This window comes from Medicago sativa, chromosome 5 (assembly GCF_051527215.1).
Source record: "Medicago sativa cultivar Bolivia chromosome 5, Bolivia_mono, whole genome shotgun sequence".
NCBI lineage: Eukaryota > Viridiplantae > Streptophyta > Magnoliopsida > Fabales > Fabaceae > Medicago > Medicago sativa.
The window spans coordinates 30,300,860-30,326,263 of NC_140753.1; the positions used below are offsets into that span (position 1 = coordinate 30,300,860).

The 25,404-nt window shown below is 31.3% G+C and overlaps 2 protein-coding genes across 5 annotated transcripts; one reads left to right on the plus strand and one right to left on the minus strand.

Moving 5' to 3' along the window:
• The first annotated feature begins 6,176 nt into the window (after positions 1-6,176).
• LOC146921682 (uncharacterized) lies at positions 6,177-11,750 on the plus strand. 4 transcript variants are annotated; one of them, XM_085714999.1, is made up of 4 exons: positions 6,177-6,411; positions 8,365-10,502; positions 10,590-10,659; positions 11,036-11,750. In XM_085714999.1, exons 2-4 carry the CDS (start codon positions 9,720-9,722, stop codon positions 11,728-11,730), a joined length of 1,548 nt encoding a protein of 515 aa, XP_085571125.1. In that variant the 5' UTR covers positions 6,177-6,411; positions 8,365-9,719; the 3' UTR covers positions 11,731-11,750. The 4 variants fall into 4 exon arrangements, with proteins under 4 accessions (XP_085571125.1, XP_085571126.1, XP_085571123.1 ...); XM_085715000.1 differs by having other exon boundaries at positions 8,365-9,995; positions 10,503-10,659; XM_085714997.1 differs by having other exon boundaries at positions 8,365-10,659.
• Positions 11,751-21,045: 9,295 nt separating this feature from the next.
• LOC146921683 (uncharacterized) lies at positions 21,046-24,761 on the minus strand. Its single transcript, XM_085711366.1, has 6 exons — positions 24,048-24,761; positions 23,251-23,928; positions 22,781-23,074; positions 21,802-22,243; positions 21,338-21,494; positions 21,046-21,193 (listed from the first exon to the last, which is right to left on the minus strand). The coding sequence occupies exons 1-6, from the start codon at positions 24,759-24,761 to the stop codon at positions 21,046-21,048; spliced, it is 2,433 nt and encodes an 810-aa protein (XP_085567492.1).
• Between the last annotated feature and the right edge of the window lie 643 nt (positions 24,762-25,404).

Consider the following 25,404-nt stretch of genomic DNA (forward strand, 5'->3'; position numbering starts at 1 on the left):
CAGCATTCTTAGTCCCTGTAAAATTTTCAGTCCGTGTTTTTGGTCCCTAAAAATGCCAAATAAAAATGTTACAACGATTAAAATAATGCAATTTTTTTTCAAGAAACTAAAAAAAAATCTTTATATTTATAGGAAACATTTACTTAAGTAACCGTTTTTTTGGGTAAAACTTCATTTGTGGATGTCAATCGCTTTCATTCTATTCTTCTATTCAACCTCTATTTTTTCAAACTCCTTCACATATGGTCTATGATGGGGTGTGACAATGGAAAATGCACATGTGTTATGATGAGTTTACAAAATACATATTTATTAGAAATTTTAAAATGACACAACGTTTTTTTAATTAAGTCTAATTTTTTGGTAATAATTACCCAAAAATTTTCAACTCCTTCAACAAAACCACATAATTACCGATAATTCAATCTATTTTATGTACTCTCACGGATAAAACACACAGTACATATTTTTCACCTTAATTTTTCTCTCATGTTATTTTTTTTCTCTTGATATTTGTTTTATTTTTCTTTCTAGTTTCCTTTCTCTATTCTAGTAGATGAAAGGAATATAAACCTTCCTTCATGAAATCACCATCATTCAACTTGTTTGAACATGTTGTGTCTAATTTTGACCTTGTTTGACTACATAACATAATTATGGACGTAGATAGATGCACAATTGATTAGGATATGTTAATGTGTCAAATGTGAGTTAACGTTATACATTGGATGGAAGAGTAGATTTTCAGCAACATATAAGTCAGGTGACCAAAATACCTAATGTCTTAAGGTTTCATGTAAAGTTGTGGTGTCAGTCTCATTTGTATGGTTGCTATTGACCTAATACGATCATCCAACCCAGTAAAAAATCACTTGGAAATCCCAACATTATGATAATTTATTTTGTTAGTTTTCGGTTGTCAAATGTTTATTTTTTATTATCTTAAAATTTAGTTATTAGATGTTATTCTCTTTCATGCTATATTTTTTTATTCAACCTCAACTACTTCAAATTCCTTCACTTTTATTCTTTGGTGAAATTTGACAAAGGAAATAAGCATACGTGTGTTGTTAATTGACAAAATAAATGCTTATTAGAAATTTTAAAATAATGTTGCGTTTTTTTAGTTAGTATAATTTTTTGGTTAAATATCTACTCAAAAATCTCCTACTCCTTAATCAAACCAGTAAAATTATAGGCAATTCACTCTTTTCCTTACACACTCATAGAAAAGCACACACTCCTTATTTTCCTTATCATTTCTCTCATGTTCAAATTATTTTTTTATCTTCTCTCCTTTTCTAATTTATTTCATAACTTCTCATGAAAGAAAGGAACATAAACTCCATTAAATCACCACCAACCCACCTTCTTTACCATGATATGTCTTCATCTAATTTTATTTCGCTTTGTTACCAAATCACATAAGGGAAGAGTCTCACACTTAGAGGGAAAGATGTTAATATGTCTTATATGAGTTAAACTTTCAGATTGGATGCAAGAGAATATAGTGACAAACATATAAGTGAGATGATCCATAAATCCAATGCCTTTAGGATTTGAATGAAGATGTGATGTTAATCTCGCTTGAGTAGTTTCTCTTAGTCTAATGTGATTAAGCAACTCAGTTTACGCTCCCGCGAAATTCGTTACATTATGATGAACTGTTTTCTTCCTTTTTGGATTTCATTTGCTTAATCATTTGTTTCCCATGAAAGAAAGGGAAAAAACCATTTGCATGAAACCGCCATCAACCTACCTTTTTTAGCATGCCGTGCATCCGTCTAACATTATATTGTTATGTCTCTATGTCAGGGTCGCAAAGAGTCTCACAGTTAAGGGAGAGATGTTGATATATCAAATGTGAGTTAAAGTTCCACATTGGATGCAAAAGTAGATTTTAAACAACATATAAGTGAGATGACCAAAATACCTGATGACTTACGGTGTGTTTGTTTCAAGGTTTGTAATATGATTCCCGGGAATGTGACATTTGAAATGCAACATTCCCATGTTTGTTTCAAGTTTTGAAAATTTGTTCCCAGGAATGTTATTTGCACATAATTTCTTCTATTGTTATTCCCATGCTTAAAGGATGAGAATCTAACATTCTCATGAGAATAGAACTCAGCTTGCCATAACTTCCCACTACCATTCACATTTATTTTCATTTTTATCTTTTTAACTAAATAATTTCTAAAACATTTCCATGAAATCTAAATTTTTAACAAACACATGAGTTGGAATGCTATTCCTAGAAATATCATTCCTATGAATATCATTTCAAGGAATGTAATTTCTTACCTTGAAACAAACACGCTTAGATTTTGGTTCATTATGTGGTGTCATTTTTTTAACTCCTTAAAAAAAACCATAAAATTACCAACAACTTTCGGACAATATGTTTGACCGAGCAATCTCAATTAGCATGAATGATTAAACCAACACATTCTTTCAGTAAAAAAAATCAAGATTAGAGATGGTTTAAGTATAAGGGATATTTCATTTTTCATGATTAATTTGAAATAAAAATTCATTTTCAAGTTCACGGCAATTTTCCAACTTAAGGGTTTAACCTAGCAGTAGAAGGACAAACTTTGAATTTCGAGATTCAGAGTTTCGAGCTCAGTTAGTATCCTTGGAGATAGGTAAATATATTTTTGAGTGCTCTTTTATCTCTAAGACTATCCACAATGATGGGTATTTCATCTATTTAGCACCATACTAAATAAGCACCAAATTATGGAGCAAATAAATATGATGCTTGTAGAGAAGGGTGGCTATGGAAGCACCCTCTCTCTCTCTCTTCACTTTTTTGAGGCCCTACCTAAATAAATTGTATAAAAAAATTGTTGAAATTTAACGATTTAGAGTTATTGGTGGGACTAATTTGGTCATTTTTTTGTGAGGTGCTCGGTTGGCGAGATTGAGTGCTTATTCAGTTTTAATATTTAAAAATTGTAAAATTGATGATGTGTATATATATGATCCACTTAAGCACCTAAAATAGGTGCTCCATGTGGATGGTCTAAGGTCTTTCCTACATTGGACAAAATGAACACTCTCTCACCATAAATGTTATACCCCAAGAATCATTATGGTGCAATGATCATTAGTGATATCTCGTATACAATTTTTTTTAAAATTAGCCGTAAATGTATTAAATAGTTTTTTTTTTGTATTAAAACACATTTGCGTGCATTTGTTATTAAAAGACATGACATAATTTTTAAAAAAAAATCAAGATAAACATTGTTGAAAATTTGTAAAATTGGATTTGAAAAATCACTGAATTATAGCTAAAATTTAATTTTGGATATCATTCAATTCTCCTTTTATATTGTGTTTGTTATTGTTATTTCTTTTAAAAAAAGTTCATTTAGAATACGCCCAACAGACTTTAATTTTTCATAAAAATATTGAGGCTTTTGAACGACTACTATCGGAATCTACAATTTACAATTTAAACAAAATTGTGTTTTTTTTTATCATAAAATATTTAGGTGAGTTAGACTATGGAGAACACATCAAGGCCAGTACATGTCTAATGACTCAATGAACACTTACAAAGTTACCAAGAGATCCCCTGTCAAAGAGATTATTACGCTAGTAGCGGGGATTGAATCATAAGAATGAGTCAACTCATTATTAGTTGAGTCAACCTTGATTTGGAATGCTATTATTAGTACTGATAGCAAAAACAGTGAACCAAAAGATGTTACCATATAATGATATCATTTAAATAACATTTTTTTAATCTGATCCAATAAATGAGACATTTAATAGAATCATTTTAATTTAAATGACCACATTAATCACTCTTAATTTATTTTATCATGATTATACTTAATAAAATTGAAAAAAATCACAAAAAAAGAAAATATTAAATATGTCAAATTATTCAAATTAAAGTATTTGAAATTTAGAGATTTGTTTTTTTGAAAATTTAACGATAATTTTTTCAAATACATGAAATATTCCCAAAAAACAAAAAATATTTTTGTTTTTTGTTTATTTAAAAAAACTTAAAATATTCAATAGTTTTTTCTAAGTAATCTCAATTATTTGAATTTCGATAGCACATCACTCTTTCTTTGCAATATAATTTAAATTTTTTATTTTGTTTAATTAATGGCTACAATTAAGGATATTATTTAAAGAACATTTTAATTTTTTGGTTGACCTCTTTAAAAAAAATGTCTGGCCTATTAAACGATACAATTTAATATTTATAGGATCAACCCAATTAAAATGACGCATAAAATATAAGTATTATAAATTATAAAAATATAATATTTCAAAATTAATGAAATTTTTTTTTTGTTTGTAAATTAAATAGTACCTCAAAAGAAATGAAGGTAAAACATTAATAAAAAAGTTAAAAGATTCAAATAATTCAGTTTTTTTATACGAATAGAAAAATTGAACTTTTTGAATTTTAAATATCTTTCATTTATTTGATATAATATACTTCAATATTTGTTTGTTTCCATCTTTTTTTTTGGTTTAGTTGTTTCCTTTAATTAAGGGTTATAATTAACGATGTTATTTAATTTGTTTTCTTTTTCGTTCTCATCCTTCAAATGAGGTATTTTCATTCTTAATAATTAAATGAGACGTCTTAACCTTTATGAAATTATTCTAATTTAAATTAAATGACATATTAATTACTCTTAAATTGTGTTATCATTATTATCCTTAATAAAAGGAAAAAATGAATATTTGTGAACTATATAAAATTATTAAGTATAGAAATATATGAAACTTTCGTGTTAATATAATTCATTATGGCTTGTTAATAATACCAAATACGTGAAACTTAGAAAGAAAAAAAAGAAAACAAAAAGAAAAAAGACACGACATTGAGACAAAAGATTGAAAAGAATACATTTTTTTATTGAAATTGTGCGTGGAATTGCTTGCAAATGGAGGTTATTTATAATACCGTATAGATAGCAAAATTAACAATATTTTTAATAGTCCTTGAAAAAATTTATTTAATAGTAACTATCTAATTGACAAATCAAAGGAGAAAAAAAAGTCATATATTGATTGTCAAATAAATGAGATGAAATGACACTTAAAGGATCATGTCCTATATTGACAAATCAAAGGAGAAAAAAAAGTCATATATTGATTGAAGCTTTTGATACATTCTATTGAAGAAACTATGTTAAGTGAAAATCCGTCATAGTAAAACATGATGAAGTTTAGATGTCTTCTTATAAGAAAATGTTTGTCCAAATTAGATGATGTGAACCAATTGTATGCAACCTTTAGAATGATGTTTAACATATCTGGACATGTCTGGAGATGTGTTTAAAAGCATCAACTATGATTCATCAAATAAGAGTTCATGTGTAATATATCATTTGTGTAAGACAAAAGTTCATAAAATAAATATAGATAAAGACTAAATCAATTTATTGAGATTAGTTTTTCGACATATCAATTCATTAAAAATATTCAATCAACCTAAGGTATTTAAACTCTAACATCTTGATTCTATATCAAATACAAAACATTGTCTTGGCTAAAAATTATATTGTTGATGTTGAACGTCTTGAAGTCGTAGAATGTAGGCACATGCTCTCCAATGGGACCCTGAGAAAGTAGCATCAACAATTAACAATTAGATACAAATAAAAAAGAAAATCAACCCTATAATCTACAACCAAATGGTTAAACTTCTATCTTTTAAAACACATAAAATACTTGTTATTACAAAATAAAAATTATGGGGGAAGAGACACATGAAAATAATGAAAAACAAATTGTCTATATATAGGGGAAAAAATCAAGGCATGATCAATTTTGATTGGTTGATGAAAACTAAATTAGTCATGGTTCATCTTGATTGGCTAATCAAAAAATGAATGAGTCATAATTCAATTTGATTGGATGATAAGAAAACATTAAATGAGATGAAGAATGTGAAGACGCCACATGTACTATTCAAAAAAAATTAAGGCAAATGTATATAATAAAGATGTGTATATTTTAAAGGAAAATGGTTTGAGTGTGGCATTTTAGAAGGAGGTGCTAAGATAGTAAAAGTTAGTAAATTGTGGGAAAATAAGTTATGAGTGGTAAAAGAAAAGAAAAGAAAAGAAAATCAACTCATGACCCAAGCCCAATCAATGAGTTCTACCCACTTAACTTCTTAAAAACCTAGTTTCCTCACCAAACGAAGCTCCCTAACCTCTTAACCTAATTTCCTCTTTCTCTGCGCACGTGTTCAACAAAGAGTTGACAGCCTCCAGGCAAAACATTCACTTTCTTATCATTCAAGGAGTCATCAAGCTTCATCCTAAGCCAATCTCTTCCATCGAAACGTATTTTTGCCTTGTCCCTCTAATAACTCTCATTTTTGTGGAACTAGAAGTCTTACTAGGAAGGAAAGCGACAAAGGTAAGGGCTCTTGTCTTGACCATGTCATAGATGAAATAACAGATTATTAAATTAAATATTAATATGCACTTTAAATCAATAGATGAGTGAAAATATAAATTGTTTGATGTTGTTTTTTTTTTCAGTATTCGATTATGTTCTCATGTGGCATGTGAAATTGATTAATTTGGTATGTTCTTGAAGTGAATCAATCTAAGGCTTTGTCTACGGTTCTAGAATTTTATTCATCATGAGTTTGTATAAGTCATATATCTACTTTGTGGTTTAAGCCTAGTGGAGGTATTCTTGTTAGTGTCAAGCTGCACTGTTTTACCTTTAAGTGTACTTACTTCGATGATTGGTTAGTTGATATATGTTTGAGCATGTTTGGAATGATATATATTTGTACTATTTGTCTTTGTCATCTCTGGTTCCTCTTCGACATAGTAAATTACTATTTGGCCTTTTTTTTTTAAAAATAGAAAAAAAAAAGATTATCAATGGGTTCTATCATAATAGTTAAAAAGGAAAAATATAAATAAATGAATAAAGACTTCTTTTGGTGCAATCATCCATATAGCTAACGTGATTTGAGTGTTCTATGTATATCGAGTTAATTTAATACGTTCGTTCAAGATTACTCATGTTATAGCATATACATAATTGTAAGAATTTAAGACTAATTATTCTCCTTGGTTCCTTATGTTTGTGGCAAATTAGAAGTCTATCTTCGTGGTGTTATATTTATAGGGCCTCCGTGGCGTAGAAATCCACTTTTGTGGTTTAGGGATGTTAAGGCCTTCGTGGCGTTGAAATCCACTTTTGTGGTTTAGGGATGTTAAGGCCTCCGTGGCGTTGAAATCCACTTTTGTGGTTTAGGGATGTTAAGGCCTCCGTGGCGTTGAAATCCACTTTTGTGGTTTAGGGGTGTTAAGGTCTCCGTGGCGTTGAAATCCACTTTTGTGGTTTAGGGCCTCCGTGGCGTAGAAAATTATCTTTGTGGTGTTATGGCCTCCGTGGCGTCGAAATCTACTTTTGTGGTTTAGGGGTGTTATGGCCTCCGTGGCTTTGAAATCCATTTTTGTGGTTTAGGGCCTCCGTGGCGTAGAAAATTATCTTGGTGGTGTTAAGGCCTCCGTGGCGTTGAAATCCACTTTTGTGGTTTAGGGATGTTAAGGCCTCTGTGGCGTCGAAATCCACTTTTGTGGTTTAGGGGTGTTAAGGCCTCCGTGGCGTAGGAAATTATCTTTAAGGTGTTGATGCCTCCGTGGCGTAGAAATCAATCTTTGTGGTTTAGGGCCTTTGTGGCATAGAAATTTACTTTCAAGGTGGTAGGGCCTTCGTGGCGTAGAAATTGACCTTCGCGGCGTGGAGTATTTATTTACCTTTGTGGTGTTAAAGCCTTGTGATGTAGAGAATTATCTTTGTGGTATTATAATGTTTGATGTTTTTAAGCCTTATTCCTTTTGTATTAAAGTTTGTTGTGTCAACTATGTGGTGACAACGTGCTGTCCTTATTTTGCATAAAACTAAAATTTGTGTGTTAATTCTACGCTGAAAAATCTGTCATGTGAATTGCTTCCAAATCTGCCTAGCTTTAGTTACCAATCTGCATTTTTATTAGGTATAGTAATTCTGTTCTGCTACTGTTCCTGGACATAAAAATCTGCTACGAAAATGTAGTAGCAAAATTGTAGTTAGTCCTGTTTTATAATTTAATACTTGCTGTAATGTTTAGTAAGGATTTGAGAATTGACTAACGGAAGTATTTTTTTTTTAATTTATTTTCAATCAACTTAAAGTTGTTCTTTGATGTCTAAAGCACAGTTTTGGCTTAAGAATATTTTTAAGAGAAAAAGAAATATCTTATGCATGATTCTTTGATGAAGATTGTATGTTCTTATTTGATCTTATAATTTGTTATTGATTTTATTTCATGGGTGTTGAAGACTAACCCTTACACCAACATATTAGGTATGAAAGATGATGCTTAAGTGTGATGTCGGATTCGACGCGCGTGGGGATAAATCTTGGGACGTTAGGGAAATAATAACTTACTCTCATTATTTGAGTTGTAACAAGTTGAACTAGTGTTTTTTTTTTTGTTGATTTAGTGTGGGACAAGGTTCTAGCTATCTCTTGTAAATCACAATTCTTGATATTTAAGTTTGCATTGATAATGTTTAATGATGAGTTTTTAATTTATATTTTAGTATTTTAGTATTATAAGAAGAAAATATATATATATATATATATATATATATATATATATATATATATATATATATATATATATATATCTTGTAATCCAACGTGAAAAATACTTTTCTAATTTTTAGTTAAGATAAGCTAAAAAAATAAAATAATAACCTCAATTTTCATAAGAAATAAAACAAATAATGTAATAAAATTTAGGGCGTTACAATAGACATAATAGAAAAAGTTGTGTCTGATGATGATAATGTTATGCTAACCGCCTCCTTTCAGGCTGAAGAGTTTAAGGACGCTATGTTTTCTATGCATCCAGATAAGTGTCCTGGTCCGGATGGATTTAATCCGGGCTTTTTTCAACAATTTTGGTCTGTTTGTAATTCTGACATCTTTCAGGAATGTTGTGCGTGGCTCAATCATAATCATTTTCCGCCGTCACTAAACTCAACAAACATTGCATTAATCCCTAAAGGTAATGTGCAAAAGACTATTAAGGATTGGAGGCCGATTGCCTTATGTAATGTCTTTTATAAAATAGTGGCAAAAGTACTTGCTAATCGACTCAAAAAAGTCTTGCATAAATGTATCTCTGAGAGTTAGTCAGCTTTTGTTCCAGAGCGTTCTATTCTTGATAACGCTATGATTGCTATTGAGGTGGTACATCATATGAAAGTTGGTAAGAGAGTTAGAGATAAAAATGTTGCACTTAAATTAGATATTAGCAAGGCGTATGATAGAATTGATTGGCTTTGCCTCAAGGAAGTGATGCTTAAAATGGGTTTTGACAGTAAATGGGTTCAATGGATTATGATGTTTGTTGAAACTATTGATTACTCTGTCATCGTTAACAATGAGTTGGTAGATCCGATCATACCAGGTAGAGGTTTGAGACAAGGTGACCCGTTGTAGCCTTATTTATTTATTTTGTGTGCTGAAGGCTTATTCTCCCTTATCCGGAAAGCAGAACGCAATGGAGACCTCCATGGCGTGTCTATTTGTACTAATGCACCTACTATTTCTCACCTCTTGTTTGCAGATGACTGCTTTTTGTTTTTCAGGGCTGATGATAATGAGGCGCAAGTGATTTTTTCAGGGCTGATGATAATGAGGCGCAAGTGATGAAGAATATTCTCCATACTTATGAACTAGCTTCGGGGCAGGCCATTAGCCTTCCAAAGTCTGAGGTTTTCTTCAGCAATGTTGTCCCCTCACCTTTGAAGGAAACTATTACAAATATATTAGGTGTCAGAGCGGTGATTGGCACAGGCAAATATCTCGGCCTTCCGTCTATGGTGGGAAGAAGCAAAGAGGTGACATTTGGTTTTATAAAGGACCGTACTTGGCACAAAATTAATAGTTGGAGCAGCAAGTGTTTGTCTAAGGCTGGTCGAGAGGTAATAATTAAATCGGTACTACAATCTATCCCATCTTATATTATGAGCATCTTTTTACTTCCAAATAAACTTGTTGATGCAATAGAAAAAATGATTAATGCTTTTTGGTGGGGCCACAACGGTAATATGCGTCGCGGATTACATTGGATGTCTTGGCAAAGATTGTCTGTTCATAAAAATTTTGGTGGTATGGGCTTTAAGGATTTGACCTCTTTTAATGTGGCAATGTTAGGAAAACAGGGATGGAGGTTCCAAACTGATTCTAGCAGTCTTGTTTGTCGATTATTTAAGGCTAGATATTTTCCTAATTCTGATTTTATTGGGTCAAAAATTGGACATAACCCAAGCTATGTTTGGCGAAGCATTTTTAGCGCAAAAATTGTGGTAAAACAGGGTGCACGATGGCGGATTGGTTCTGGGGTCAATATACCTTTCTTAGGCGCCCCTTGGCTCAAGGATGGCTTGTCTCTATCCACAACTAATCCTATTTTTGAGCCTTTGATGCAGGTAAAATTATGTGATTTCATTGATCAAGATTTAAAAATGTGGAAGGCGTCTCTCACTCATAGCTTGTTTGATGCGCAAACTGCGCAGCTCATCCTCAACACACCGTTGCAGCCACTTGTATTGGAGGACAAAATGATTTGGAAAGGGGAAAGAAGTGGTAAGTATTCTGTCAAGAGTGCATATAGACTTTGTGTTAGACTTTGTGTTACTGAAATTGCAGACAACTCTCATATGCATGTTAATGGCCGATGGAACCTCATTTGGAAGGTAAAAGTGCCTCCTAAAATCAAGAATTTTCTTTGGCGTGTGTGTCGTGGTTGTTTTTCAACACGTGCTCGGTTAAATAGTAAAGGAGTCTCTTGCCCACTTGATTGTGTTCATTGTAATCATAATTATGAAGATAGCATCCATATCCTTATTGAGTGTCCTAAATTTGTTCAAGTATGGCGGAATGCACATAATTGACAGGGTGATCCATCAAGATTATGATATTAGTGCTTTCATTTTCACTCTTTTACAAAGTTTATCTTCAGGGCAATGTGAGCTGATGGCAACAATTATGTGGAGCCTTTGGAAATGTAGAAACATAAAACTTTGGCAGCAACAACTCGAGACCGACTCGCAAGTGTTTCAATGTGCAACTCATGTACTTGAAGAGTGGCGAACAGCCCAAAGAATTAGATCCAACAGCAGTACTCAACCCATAACTCCGCAGGTTCAACCTTTGAGACAAGAGGAAGATGTTTGGAAGAAACCGGCACCTGGCAGGTATAAATGCAACATTGATGCATCCTTTTCCAATTCTCTGAACAGGGTTGGTTTGGGCATGTGTCTTAGGGATGATGATGGTGCTTTTGTTCTTGCAAGAACAGAATGGTTTGCCCCTCTTTGTGATATAGATGTGGGGGAGGCTGTTGGACTACACACAGCTTTGGATTGGCTCTCTAATCAACAATTTGATAATGTAGATTTTGTTCTTGATTGTAAAAGGGTTGTTGAGTGTGTCAATTCTAGTTTAGATGATAGTAGCGAGTTTGGATGTATTATGACTGCTTGTAAACAGCTGCTAGTAGATAGATTTCAGAACTCTCATGTTGGGTTCAGCAGGAGGCAAACAAATAGGGTAGCTCACGAGTTAGCTCAGGTAGCCCTGTCTAATCCTAGCCCCCATGTTATTGATGATGTACCTACATGTATTTGGCATATTTTAGCTAATGAAATGCAATGAATTTCTTCCTTCAAAAAAAAAAAGCAGTGGGATACTTGATTACTAGTGCAAGATTATTAACATAAGTGATTATATAATTTCAACTAACAAAGTTTCATGAACTCAACCACATATTTTGCACATTAGTATAACAGAATTGTTAACACAAGTGGTAACTCAAGGATAGTATGAAACCCCCATAAATACATATTTTTATCAATGACAGTTATTATCAAGAATTGGGTTTCGTAGTTAACCACATATTCTGCATTTAGAAATAAGGAGGATGTAAATTTTCGTTTAAGAATTTTATAACACAAGATCTCCTTTTCACAATTAAAATTTCAAAGAATTTTATAAATATAGTAACCTTAATATGACATAGTATGATGATTATGTAAAAGGTTTATCATCATAGGAGTGAGATAAGTCTCTAATATTAAAAAAAATTGGATATGAGACTCTATTCACAATTTTAGTAACTCACTCAAAACTCAAATACTACAATTATAATTACACATATTTGAGAACAGATTAGGTTACACGCAGCGGAAATACACGAGACTTATATTTTATTATTATTGAGGATATAAGAGAAAATAGACATAAACTTCCATCAGTATTAAAGAATAGTAATAATATAAAATATGTCAAAATATAGTAAAATGGTAAAATAAAATATCCCAAATATACCATTTTTAATTATTTGGAATAATGTATAAATAAATTTTTTCTCAATGGAGTTGTTAAATTTTTTTGGGATTTTGACATATTGTTTTTACAAAATAAGTTTACCATAGTATAATAGGATATGGAAGTGTGTGATAATTTATGAGAAAAGAATATAATTAAATCCTGAATATAAGTCTCTACAATAATTTTATATTTAGAGTTATGAAACAAATAAATATATTTGTTTAAGAGATATAGTTAATTGACATGTAGAATTTATCCTCGCTTATTAAAGAATGATATTTTCTCCATTTGGTGGAGAATGATAGTTGAACTAATAAGGTATTTTTTCTTACCCATAAAAGGATGATTATGTTAAGCAATGTCATACCGATAGGGTATGTCTATCACGTTACACAATACATAGCAAGGATTCTCCCACTTGATAGAGAATAGATAATGATAGTTGAATTAAAAAGTTTGAAAGAAATTTTAGATAAAATATTCAACTATTTCTCTATCACACAATGATATGTTAAGTAACATCACACCGATAGGGTATGTCCGTCACTCACATAACAAAGGGATATTAGCAATCCAAAAAACATACTTTATTCAAACAATATTGTATTGCAAAATTTATATAATTTGCTACATGTATTTTAATATAGTAACTTACTTATTGTAATATCATTCGAAGACCTTAAGGATAATAAGTAAGAACTATATCGTCACAATGTACGATTCTTATGTCTCAAAAGTTTAAAAATTGATAGGGTACTCTACTTATATTTGACATAAGTATAACAAAATTAAGGTACATTAATTAATAGCAAAATTATATTAATAACAATATACCGATAGGGTATAATTGTCACCAATATAATGCTAATCTATTTAACAAAATTTGCATAATTGCATCCACGATAGGTGAGATTATAATTATACAAATCAATAATGTTTACGCTTAAAAGAATATGATAAAATAATATCATGCATAAACAAATGTATTTAATTTACTCAACTTCGGCCATATTCAAATAATAGAATGACATGCTTAACAATATTTTAAATTAGCATATCATAAATATGACTTTAGAATTTATTTATATGAAATAATATAATAACAAGAGTTATTATTTAGAATACAAGTGTGTCAATTAGTTTTCTATTTTATCCAGAGTAGAACTCTTAGAATAATTTTTTTTCAATACTCCCATTATAAATTATAATTAAAATATAAATACAACATGGAGTATTAAAGTAATAATATATAATAATTATAGAGTTCTATTTAGAATATTCTGGAAAAAGGATTTCACTTCTATATAGGATATCATAATTGCACAACAAAAGAGAAGAATGAATAAATGTCTTCATATGTGCAATAATATACGATAAGTCACAAGAGGATAAAAAAAATTAAATCCCGACTTACCTCGCAATGTGTGACATTCATCCTTATACTTTGAGTCAATGACTTTTGATGACTTAACGATAATATCTTATAATAAAGTCATCACAAAATATTCATGAATACAGAATAAGCATATATAAATAAACATATGTGAGACTTTAATTATAAAACAATATGATTTATATAAGAATTTAGTTATAAGGATGATATTTGGTTTAAAATTTCCCCAATTTTAATAAGTTGTTTTGATAATATTTAACTAATAATCAACAAAGACGCATGCAAATTTTAATTCATGATTAGAATTTTAGCATAAAAAATGCAACAATGCATTCTTCATTGTATATAAAATATATAGTTTAATATTATTATCATCCAAATATTTAATTGCGACAAGACACATAATTAGAGACTTAATATTATTACCAAATTCAGTTGCTTAGAAACCCTAAGGTATATATTTTATAAGTTAATATAACTTAAGTTTTATATTAAGTTTATGCATGATCCCCTAATTAGTCGATCTTGCCGATACCAAATTTAAAAGAAGAAAAAAAAGATAGCATGACTAGGTTGTTGCTCTTTTTGTTTTTGTTTTAAAAAAAACAAATATTATAGACAACTTTGCTATTCATCCCGATGACTTTTATCCCGATGTTATCCCGAAAACAGCTATAGCCAATTAAATTTCTTGAAGCCCGGAAAACAAGGAAACCATGAGATAAAAGGGTATGTAGCAAAAGAAGGATATGTAGCAATAAAAGGGTCGGGAATTTTTCGGGATTTGTTTTTTCGGGAAAAGTAGCATTTTTCTATTACAGAACACTTTTTCTTTAAGCAAAAGAAAAATTATATTAAGTAAAAAGAAAGGGATACAGAGAGACTGGGGGACATAAAAGTATAAAACTTAACTTAGGAACAACCGAAACGAGAATACATCGCAATCTCTTAATCTATTTCAACACAAATTCACTCATCAAGCGCAACCTAGCGAACCCGTGTACGGTCGCAAAATCCTAAAACACTTGAACTATAGCACAAGTTGCAAAAAGATAATTACACTCCTGAAACTATTACAGGATGAAAACACTATAAAACAAAGAAAAGGACATGAATAAGGCTAAACCCCAAGAATGAAAAAGAAACATATTTAAGATAATTACACTAGGGCAACCCGGTGCACTAAAACTCCCGCATACGCAGGGTCCGGGAAGGGGTTCCACCATTTGGTGTATTGAACGCAACCTTACCCTGTTTTTTTACAGAATGGGCTATTTCCAGGACTTGAACCCGTGACCTTCCAGTCACATGACAACAACTTTACCAGTTGCGGTAAGGTTACCCTCCATTTAAGATAATTACACTAAAACAAAGAAAAGGAACAAAAGATTATGAGATTTTTAAGAACATAAGAGGGAAAGCGAAACATTTTTTATATTGAAAAAGTGATGGACAAAAGATTTTTATTACTTTCTTTGTTGACATGATTCCCTTTTCTTTAACCTAATAGGGTAGTTTAATCAACTAGAAATTGAGTCACAGAAACAAGACAAAATTATGAATAAACATAAGCAAATCACACTTCTGATATGATAATACAATAATACTAATTAATTAAGTGTCTTGAAATATATAATATATCAACCAGAATAAGAAAAGAACGTCCTCGTGAGCATAACTCAGTTGGTATAAACAATGCATAAAATATACAAGGTCTGAGGTTCAAACCCCGACCACCACCAAAAAAAGAATAAGAAAAGAACACTCTTGATCCTACGGCCACCACCAAAAAAAGAATAAGAAAAGAACACTCTTGATCCTAAAAATATAATATAACATATATATGCATATTGATATTCTTCAGTAATATGAATATTGATATTGTTCAGTTCAGTAATATGAATATTGATATTGTTCAGTAAATGCTGGTGCAGGTTAAGCCTTCCAATAAAACCCCAGGGGTTGTAGTTGTGTTGTAGACATTTGGAGAAACTGCAAATTTGAGTGGATTGCAAACAACCTTCATAGACGTCCAGTGGGAGTGAGCCCATCTGTTCTTGTACTTAAACAAAGCTGACACAATCAGCCCAAACTCTACCCTTCCATCTTTGTGCCTCAGAGCAACGTCGGTGGCTACACCGCCAAAATCCTCCGACATGTTAACCGATGGTGTCATCTGAATCACGCTAGCACTCTTCCTATGGGTGGTGAAAGATGGCAGAGATGTTTTGTTTAGAACCAGACCTTCACCACCGTAAAAGAGCTCTGCAGAGACTGCCTTGTAATAGGCACGAGAATGCCTGGTGGGGTTATAGGCGGAGACTGAAATGTTGAACTCAGCTGTGAATTTGGTGCCGTTAACGGTTAGCGAGTTGAGTGCACCCACAGAGTTGACTTGGAATATTGGGTTGGAGAGGGTGATGTCGGAGTCGAATACATCCATGAAACCGAAGAAACAGCCGAAGGAAATGATGCCAAGGAAGCAGAAGATGACGCAGCAGGAAGACATTGCTAGGGTTTGTTTGTGTGTGAGAGAGAGAGGGAGAGTTTGACAAGAAAGTAATGGTGGAGTAAATATATATAATACTCCTAGTTAGTTACGTTTGAGCGTTATTCTCTTAGTTACTTTTAATTATCAGTTTCAAATTCTTTATCTTTAAATTGTTGTTGTTATTAATTATTAGTATAAATACGATATACTCCGGAGTAATAGTTTGTTACGTGTTACCTTCCTTAGAGTGTTTTTCTCCTAATTCGTTTTATATTTATTATTATTATTATTATTATTATTATAGATTTGTTATATGTTGATGTCATTTAAAAAATAAAAATTTAAATTATATTTGGTATATTTTTGGTGTCATTGAGAAAAATAAGTATAACCCGTACAATTTTTTTTTTGGTAGAATAGTTTGTTACAATATTGCAGAACATCTTTACCCATACTTTTAACAAAAAGTAAGAATCTGTTTTTTTAATTATGAAACTTAATGTCTATCAAAAATACAATCTTACGTCTGCTTAATTTTTTGACACGTCATCAAAATTATATTATATCCTTTTGTGTTTTTTGCTTTAACTTCCCCCTATAATTTCTCTCCTAAAAACAAATTAAACCAAACTCAGTTGATAAAAACACTAACTTAATCTTTTTTTAAACAACAAACAAACCTAATCTTAATCTCAATCAAAACAAATTTTCCTATAATTCAACTTATTATAAATATCTAAAGAGTTAAAAAAAAATTACAGTCTTCTATTCTCTAATTCTCTAATCATGAAACTTTGTACGAAAAAAAAATTATGAAACTTAATTTCTACCAAAAATAAAATCTTACCCCTTAATTTTTTGAGACGTCATCAAAATTACATCCATTTGTGTCTTTTGCTTCAACTTCCCCCTATTTTTTTCTTTTAAAATCAAATTAAAACAAATTCATTCAATAAAACACACTAATTTAATCTTTTTTTATAAAAACAAACAAACTTAATCTTAATCCCAATCAAAACAAATTTTCCTACAATTCAACTTTTAAATATCTAAACAATTAAAAAAAATTACAAATATTAATTACAAGGCATATACCTACTTTTCAAAAAATTACACATTTTCAAGATTACTTCTTTTCTAAATATAATTTGCCTTTGTTTTTTCTTTATCGTTTTTTTTAAGTCAAAGAAAAATTATATTAAATAATAAGAAATGGATAAAGAGTCTGGGGACATTAGACCTGACTCAGGTACAACCAAAAACGGGGTTACAACATAATAAATCAGACCAAATGGATTGACCCAAATCAATCCTAACAAAAATTCACTAATCAGCAAGCGAACCCGTATATGGGCGCGAAATCAATTTTTAAAAAAATGAAAAGTGAACCTCTGCGAAAAACAATTAATGGATCGACCGTCAGCACGATATCAAAATCCAAGCGCCTACAACTCCCTAAACAAATCAGCATGCATAAAAGCTCTTTCGAGCTCTTGAAGAACCATAGTGTAGATAAACAAGACACATTGAAACCTGCAGATCTCAACATATTTAGAAACAACAGGGAATCAAAGAAATCAGGCCACCATGTCATATTATAAAATATTATTTTTTATTGTTGTAGATTATCAATTATTATATCTTTTAGAAAGATGACTATAAAAAACACTGAAAACATGATAAATTAGTCACTAAATATTATAGTTGTACAATTCATACACGAGACTCTTAACCACATCTTTACCAATAATGAAATCTTTACTATTTTAATATTTCTACATATTTTTAGTTTACCATTTCATAATATTTAATAACAACTATTTCAATGATTTTATCATGGGAAAATTACACTAACCTCTCTTAAGGTCTTCTTAAATAACACAAACACCCACTCTATTTTTTAACTAAATATTAGTCTCCCTATTTTTTTATCAAATTGACAAGCACTTCTCTTATAATATAACGCGGTTTAAACTTTTTTAATTCCATTTATTTTGAGCAATTAACTTCTTCATACGAGTATGAACTCATTTAATTTTCGACCATTTTTCATTTCCATTTTTCACTTAATTAGGTGATTTTTCTCAACTCATTATTACTCAGTCAAGGTGGTTTAAGTTTTAAACTTTAATGTAATAAAACCGATATATCGAAGATTATTTCCTTTTAATTGATCAACCATAATGTCCATCCACCAAAATTCTTCTCATTTCTATATTTACTTTTGATCTCTTCTGTATTTGCCGATGTTTGATTCTATTTGGTGGTAAAAATAAATGTTGTTATTGTTTCTCCATTGTGAGAAAAAAATAACCTCATTCAAATTAATTGTGAAAAGAGAAAAACAGATACAAACAAACCAAGAAAAAAACCTCATTTAGCTTAATTGTGAAAAGAGAAAACAGATACAAACAAAACAAAAATGACTGAAATTAAATCTTATATTTACAAAGTTATTGAAATGGATAAAATGAGGGGAGATTGATGTGTTCGGAAAATTAGAAGGGGTACTTGTATTATTTAAGAAAATCTTAAGCAAAGTCAAAGTAATTTGCCCTTTTATCATTGTAGTCGGCTTTATCATTATTTTTTTTTTCTTATTTTCTCAATTCATATAGCATTGCAATGCGCTTTGATGCATAGTCCCCCACTTCGAATTAGCCCATGTGGAGCACGGGCCTGTGCTTAGCACGTGTTTGTTGCTAGTTTTTAATTAAAACTAATGAAAAGACGGGCACTTGAGTGGCTGTCTTTCCGCTCTTTTTATTGCGCCAACGTTTGAAAATTCTGAACGCTATTTTTTATGAAATTTTAATTAAAAGTAAAAATATAAATGTTTTTTTTCTCTTAAATTATAACAGATCAAACTAATCATGATTATATATTTCAATGAAACTAACAATATAACATAAAATATAATCTAAATTCTTATTTTTTTAATGACACCAACAACAATCTTTATTATAGAAAAAGTTGTTGTTTAAGGGTATAATTGAGATAATGAAAATGTAAGTATAGATGCACTCTTCTAGTTTGTTACACTTTTTATATGATAAAGAAAAAAATTGGACATTTGTGTTTGTTACACTTTTATTTTAATATTTAAATTTATTCTTATCTATTTGTTACATGCGTTATTTGTATTGAAAATTGAGGACATTTTTTGAAAGAGAAAAAGACAGTCCAAAAGAGCTGGAAGGGGTTATTTTCTTTATATATAGTATAGATGAAAATTTCATAAAATGTATTGTTTGTGGCCGTCTGATTGCTAGGTGTTTTTTTTTTCTTTTGTTGAAATTGTGGGTGTGTTTTTATTTTTTTTATAAAAAAATAGTGTTTGTGTTATCTATTCTATATCAATACTTTATATAAAGGGAATATGAGATTTTGGGATGATTTTTTTATTCTTGTAATTATACTGTCAATGTTATTAAAAAAGATAAAAAAATTATATTATATTTTTTATATTGTTGGTGTCATTGCAAAAGATAAACATGATTGATTGGGTTTGTTATAATTTGAAAGTCACAAACATCTATACTTACATATTAATCAAGATAAAAAATTATATTATATTTTTTATATTGTTGGTGTCATTGCAAAAGATAAACGTGGTTGATTGGGTTTGTTATAATTTGAAAGTCACAAACATCTATACTTACATTTTAATCAAAATCAAAATTTAACAAAAAACACCGTTCATAATTTACAAATGTTAGACACTCCATTCGTTCCTTTTTAAGTGTCGTTTTGGAATATAAGCACCAAATTAGCGAAATGTATTTTCAAGTGTCCTATTATACCCTCATTTTAATCCACCAATATTTTTTTTTTTTGCACACACATTTCCTTTTGAATAAATTTAATATTATCTTTCTCTCGTAACAAACAATTGTTAGTTACTATATCTTTTTCCAACAAATTCCTGTTTTATTTTTGCACACTTTCTCATAACAAATAATTTTCAATTTTCTAAATATTGTGCACATCTCTTTAATTATTTAAGTCAATTTCTAATGAGTTTTCCACTCTTTCTCCCCTCTGAATATTCATAGGGTTTTCTATTTTTCGCTCTCAAATCTGTTCTTTTACTTTGCACTTGAAATTTTTAACAATTACTACTCTTCATCGAACCATTATTATAGGTAAAAAAAATTGTTTAAATTTGAAGATAACAAGAAACAAACTTTGTTTTTAAAAAAACAAACTTTAGTTTTTCAAATATATAACATTAATTAGTTTTATTGAAAAAAATAAAAGTAATTGACAAAGGGTATAATTGACAAATCATACCATTAAAATACTAAAAAGACAGTTAAATAGGAATACTTTTGCAGTTAAATGACACTTAAAAAGTAATGGAGTGAGTTATTGACAAATTGTACCTTCAAATTTTCAAAAAAAAATGTTAAATAAAAACACAAAATCAGCACTCAAACAACACTTAAAACAAGAAAATAATATTATGAACATAAAAAAGAACATAATTCGTATATCCCCATGATATTTCATCTCAATTCTTAATAAATTCAAATCTAAATATATATCTCTTATTTATAAATGTTAACCCGTCAAGCTATCCTTAACCCTTTTTTTTTTAAAAAAAAAAAGCTAGCGAGATGCAGGGAGCATACTCGCCAAAATATATATATATATATATATATATATATATATATATATATATATATATATATATATATATATATATATATAAAAGATTGTTACAAAAAGTAGAAGGGGGTCATGCCAAACCTTCTCAACCAAAAGTGAACCTGTAACTAGGCATTCCTAGTCTATTGTTAACATAAGCTTCTCTAACTTCCATTGGTAGAGTAAAAAAGTACTGATAGGTTGTTAAAGACAAACCTATGTGAGCTAATCTATTCGCACAAACATTCCCCTCCCTATAAATATGGGACACAATGAAATTAATTCCACCAATATAATTCAAACAATTCAACCATCTGTTTCTTAAAGACCAGGGCATTATATCTGTGTGTTTGAAGGCAAGCACTGATATCATGGAATCAGTCTCCAACAAAAGGTACCTGTAGTTTCTTTGTTGGTCCAGCTCTAAAGTTCTCATTATACCACATAGCTCAGCAACTAAAGAGTTTCCACCATTTAAACCTTCGGCAAAGCATCCCAAAAATTGATCGTTGTAGTTTCTGAATATTCCACCACATGAAGTTGCTCCAGAGGTTGCTGCACCATCACAATTAGCTTTTATCCAGTGCAAAATTGGAGGATTCCAAAAAACCTCTTTTCAATGCTTGAAGGAGAAGAGTTGATCTTGCAACTGAAAGCCTTTAATATGGAGAATTCAAGCATAGATGAACTTGCAAACATCTTTGAGTTACTGACAGAAATGGAGACTCCAGAGATAATTGATGCTACCGCAGTTCTTCATGGGATTAGATTATTGTTGAATCTGGCCACATTTCTGGAGTTCCATATAACATTAAAAATGAAAATTAGAGCAGCCCTTATTGTTAACTGACAATGAGGTGACCATCCTCTGTGTAAAGGTTCCATACCTCCTCCATGTTAGAAAACTGAACTGATGTTTGGGTGATAGCAGCAAACCATCTCCAAATTTGAGTAGAGTAGGTGCAAGAGAAGAACAAGTGATAAGTGGAATCTTCTTGTTCACCACAGAGATTACAGATAGAGGCCAGGCAACATCCTCTTTGTTTAAGATTATCATCACAGGGTAAGTTATCTTGCATAATCCTCCAAACCAAGAGAGATTTGGAAGGGGGTATGTGTTGAGACCAAATGATCTTTGCCCAGTTCAAAGGTTGAAACTGATGAGCTTTGAACTGGTAAGCTTCCTTGAGTGATAAGGAGCCTGTATTTGATGACTTCCACACCAGCTCATCTTGTTTGTTCTGAGAAGCAATAGTTACTTGATGTATCAGATGAGGCAAATGAGGAAAATTGTTGATGAACTCCTGATCAAAATGTCAATTAGATGCATAAATGAAGTCAGAAACTCTTGCATTAATGTCAATGTTATCAAACGACACCTGATTGATGAGAGGTTCTCCACACCATGAGTCAGTCCAAAACCTAATATCTTCACCATTTCTCAGCAACCAAGTTGAGTTGTCAAGAATAACACCATATTCACTCTTAATACTTGACCAAATAGAAGAAAAAATGTGGTGGTTAATCACTTTACCATTTCTCATAACTCTGCTAGTTAACAGATCTGCCCAACTTTCCTTTGAATGTAACATGCTCCAACATAACTTCAAGTTTGATGCTGAATTGAGATTTAATATGGATCTAATCCCCAATCCACCTTGATTATAGGGCCTACACATTTTCTTCCAAGCCACAGTTACTAGCTTCCTTCTTGAAATGTCTCCTGACCAGATAAAATTCCTGACACTTCTATCTAAATCTTTGAGAAATGAAACTAGCCAATTATAAACAGTAATGGTGTGTATAATCATACTTTGAACAACATATTTTACTAACTATACTCTGCCTGCTATAGATAATAAGGATGCCTTCCAAGCTGATAGCGTTGATTTGATCTTGTCAGCTATTGGTTGCAAATATGTAGCTTTAGGTATGCCTTTGAAAATAGGTACTCCAAGGTAGTTGAATGGGAGGGAACCTTGATTGAAACCAATCAGGTTGATAATCTGGTTAAGTCTAGGGGCAGGTATTGATCCAGCAAAAACAGTTGACTTGTTTGGATTAACTTTCGGACCAGATTCTTGAGCATATTTAGAAAACAGTTCCATTAATGCAACAACACCAGACATCTTGCCCTTACAAAAAACCAATATATCATCAGCGTATAAAGCATGAGAAGTTACCTTACAATTCCTAGTGCCATTCATTTGCTCCAGTTTGCCTTGCTCCACAAGCTTCTTCAAACTTCTGCTCAAAACATCTTCTGCAATGCAGAAAAGAAGAGGAGATAAAGGGTCCCCCTGCCTAATACCTCTTGAGCATTTAAATATCCTTGTTGAGTGCCATTGATGTTGATTGAGATGGTTGCTGAGTGAAGGATAGCTTCAATCCACTGACAAAATTTTCCACTGAACCCAAACTTTCTGAGAACTCTAAGGAAAAAGCTCCACTCCAAAGTGTCAAATGCCTTACGAATGTCAACTTTTAGAACTAAATTACCACCATAAGTTCTTTGATTCATGAGATTCACAGCTTCGGATGCCAAATAAACACAATCTTTGATATTTCTGCCTTTTATGAAACCTCTTTGCTCATCTGAAATGATTGTTGGCATGATTTGAGCCAACCTATCAACTATAATCTTTGAGATAATTTTAAATTTGAAATTTGCCATAGCTATTGGCCTGAATTGATCCAAAGTGTCAGCATTTGGAATTTTGGGGATAAGCGCCATTGTATTTGCATTATAGTTGGGAAGGATCCATCCTGTATTGAAGAACTGCAAAACTGCATTGTGGACATCTTCTTTTATTATCTTCGAGTAAGTTTGATAGAAGTTTGCCCCAAATCCATCTGGTCCTAGTGCACTGTCAGTGTTTAGAGAAAAAATAGCACTTTTGATCTCTTCAATGGTTGGAATCATTATTAACAAGTTGTTCACATCTGCATCAATTAACTCAGGTATTGCCTCCTCTACCAGAGCATGGTCCTGCAAAACATTGTTAGTATAAAAAGCATTTTTAAAATAATTGATAGTATGGGATGCTATTTGATCAGGTTCAATGACATAATTTTCTCCATCTTGATTCTGGTGGTCAATTTGGTGACATTTCTAATCTTTGCAACTCTATGAAAATATGCAGTGTTCCTGTCACCTTCTAAGTGCCATTTAACCTTAGATTTCTCCAACCAAAAGACTTCTTCTTTGTTCAGGGCTATGTCAAGGTCCTTTTGTGCTTTCTTTTCTTGTTGGACAAGTAACTGTGTGTGGCCAAGGGTTTGGATTTGATCTTGTATGGATTTCAGGGAGGCTTCAGAGTTTTTGACTAAGTCATGGATATTACCAAAGACTTCTTTGTTCCAAATCTTCAATCTTACTTTCAGATTTTGGAGCTTTTTACTCAAAACAAACATAGGGCAACCATTAATTTGAGTATTCCAGCTATATTGGATAACATCTTTACAGTTTTCATGTAAACTCCACATCTTTAGAAACTTGAATTGAGTTGAAAATTTTTGATTGGTCAGTTGAAATTCAAGCAATATTGGGTAGTGTACTGAGTGGTTTCTGGTAAGGGTTGAACAATTAATAGAAGTTGCAATATCCATCCAACTTTGGTTGCAAACACATCTGTTCAGTCTCCTTTCTGTACTTCTGATGCCATCTCTTCCATTTCTCCAAGTAAAGAAGGCACCTGTTGTTGGTAGATGAATGAGGTGATTATTGTTGGTCCAGAGCTGAAATTCTTCCATAGGGGCCCTAGCAGGATTAAAGTGGCCTCTGTGCTCATGAGAACCAAGAATTGAGTTAAAGTCCCCCATAAAACATTAGGGGAATTGATGTTGATTTTGAATTTGTTGCAATTTGTTCCAAAGCAATCTTCTATGTGTGTAGAAAGTATAAGCATATACTGCACTGATGCCTATCTTGATATTATTATAGTTAAAAGAGAAAGCAACCATTTGATCATTTGATTCTATCACATCAGGTTGAAGGTTGTGTAAGAAAAAACACCAGAGATTAGGTAGTAAGTCATTTCTAATATTGGAAGCAAATAACTTATAGCCCAATCTATGGAACCAACCTCTAGGGAAGCTATCAAAACTAATCCAGGGTTCAACTATAAAACAAAAGTCAGGTTTATTTACAGTAATTAACCTTTTAAGAGCCAATCTAGTTGGAGCATTGGCCATACCCCTTGCATTCTAATAGAGACTCTTCATCTAAAAGGCTTGTGAGTTGGACCTTTAGATCTGGTTGTATATGATTCTCTATTGTTTAGCTTCTTTTTTGAGCTTTCTTCTGATGCTATGCCATTTGAACTTGAAATCCCTCATCTTCATCATTGACTGGCTCCTTTTCCTCAGTTATATTTTCCCATGATTCATTCAGGAACCTCATATCTCTTTGGATTTGATCAGCAGAAGTATCATGTGCTAATTGAATTTCCTTATTAGCAGTTGT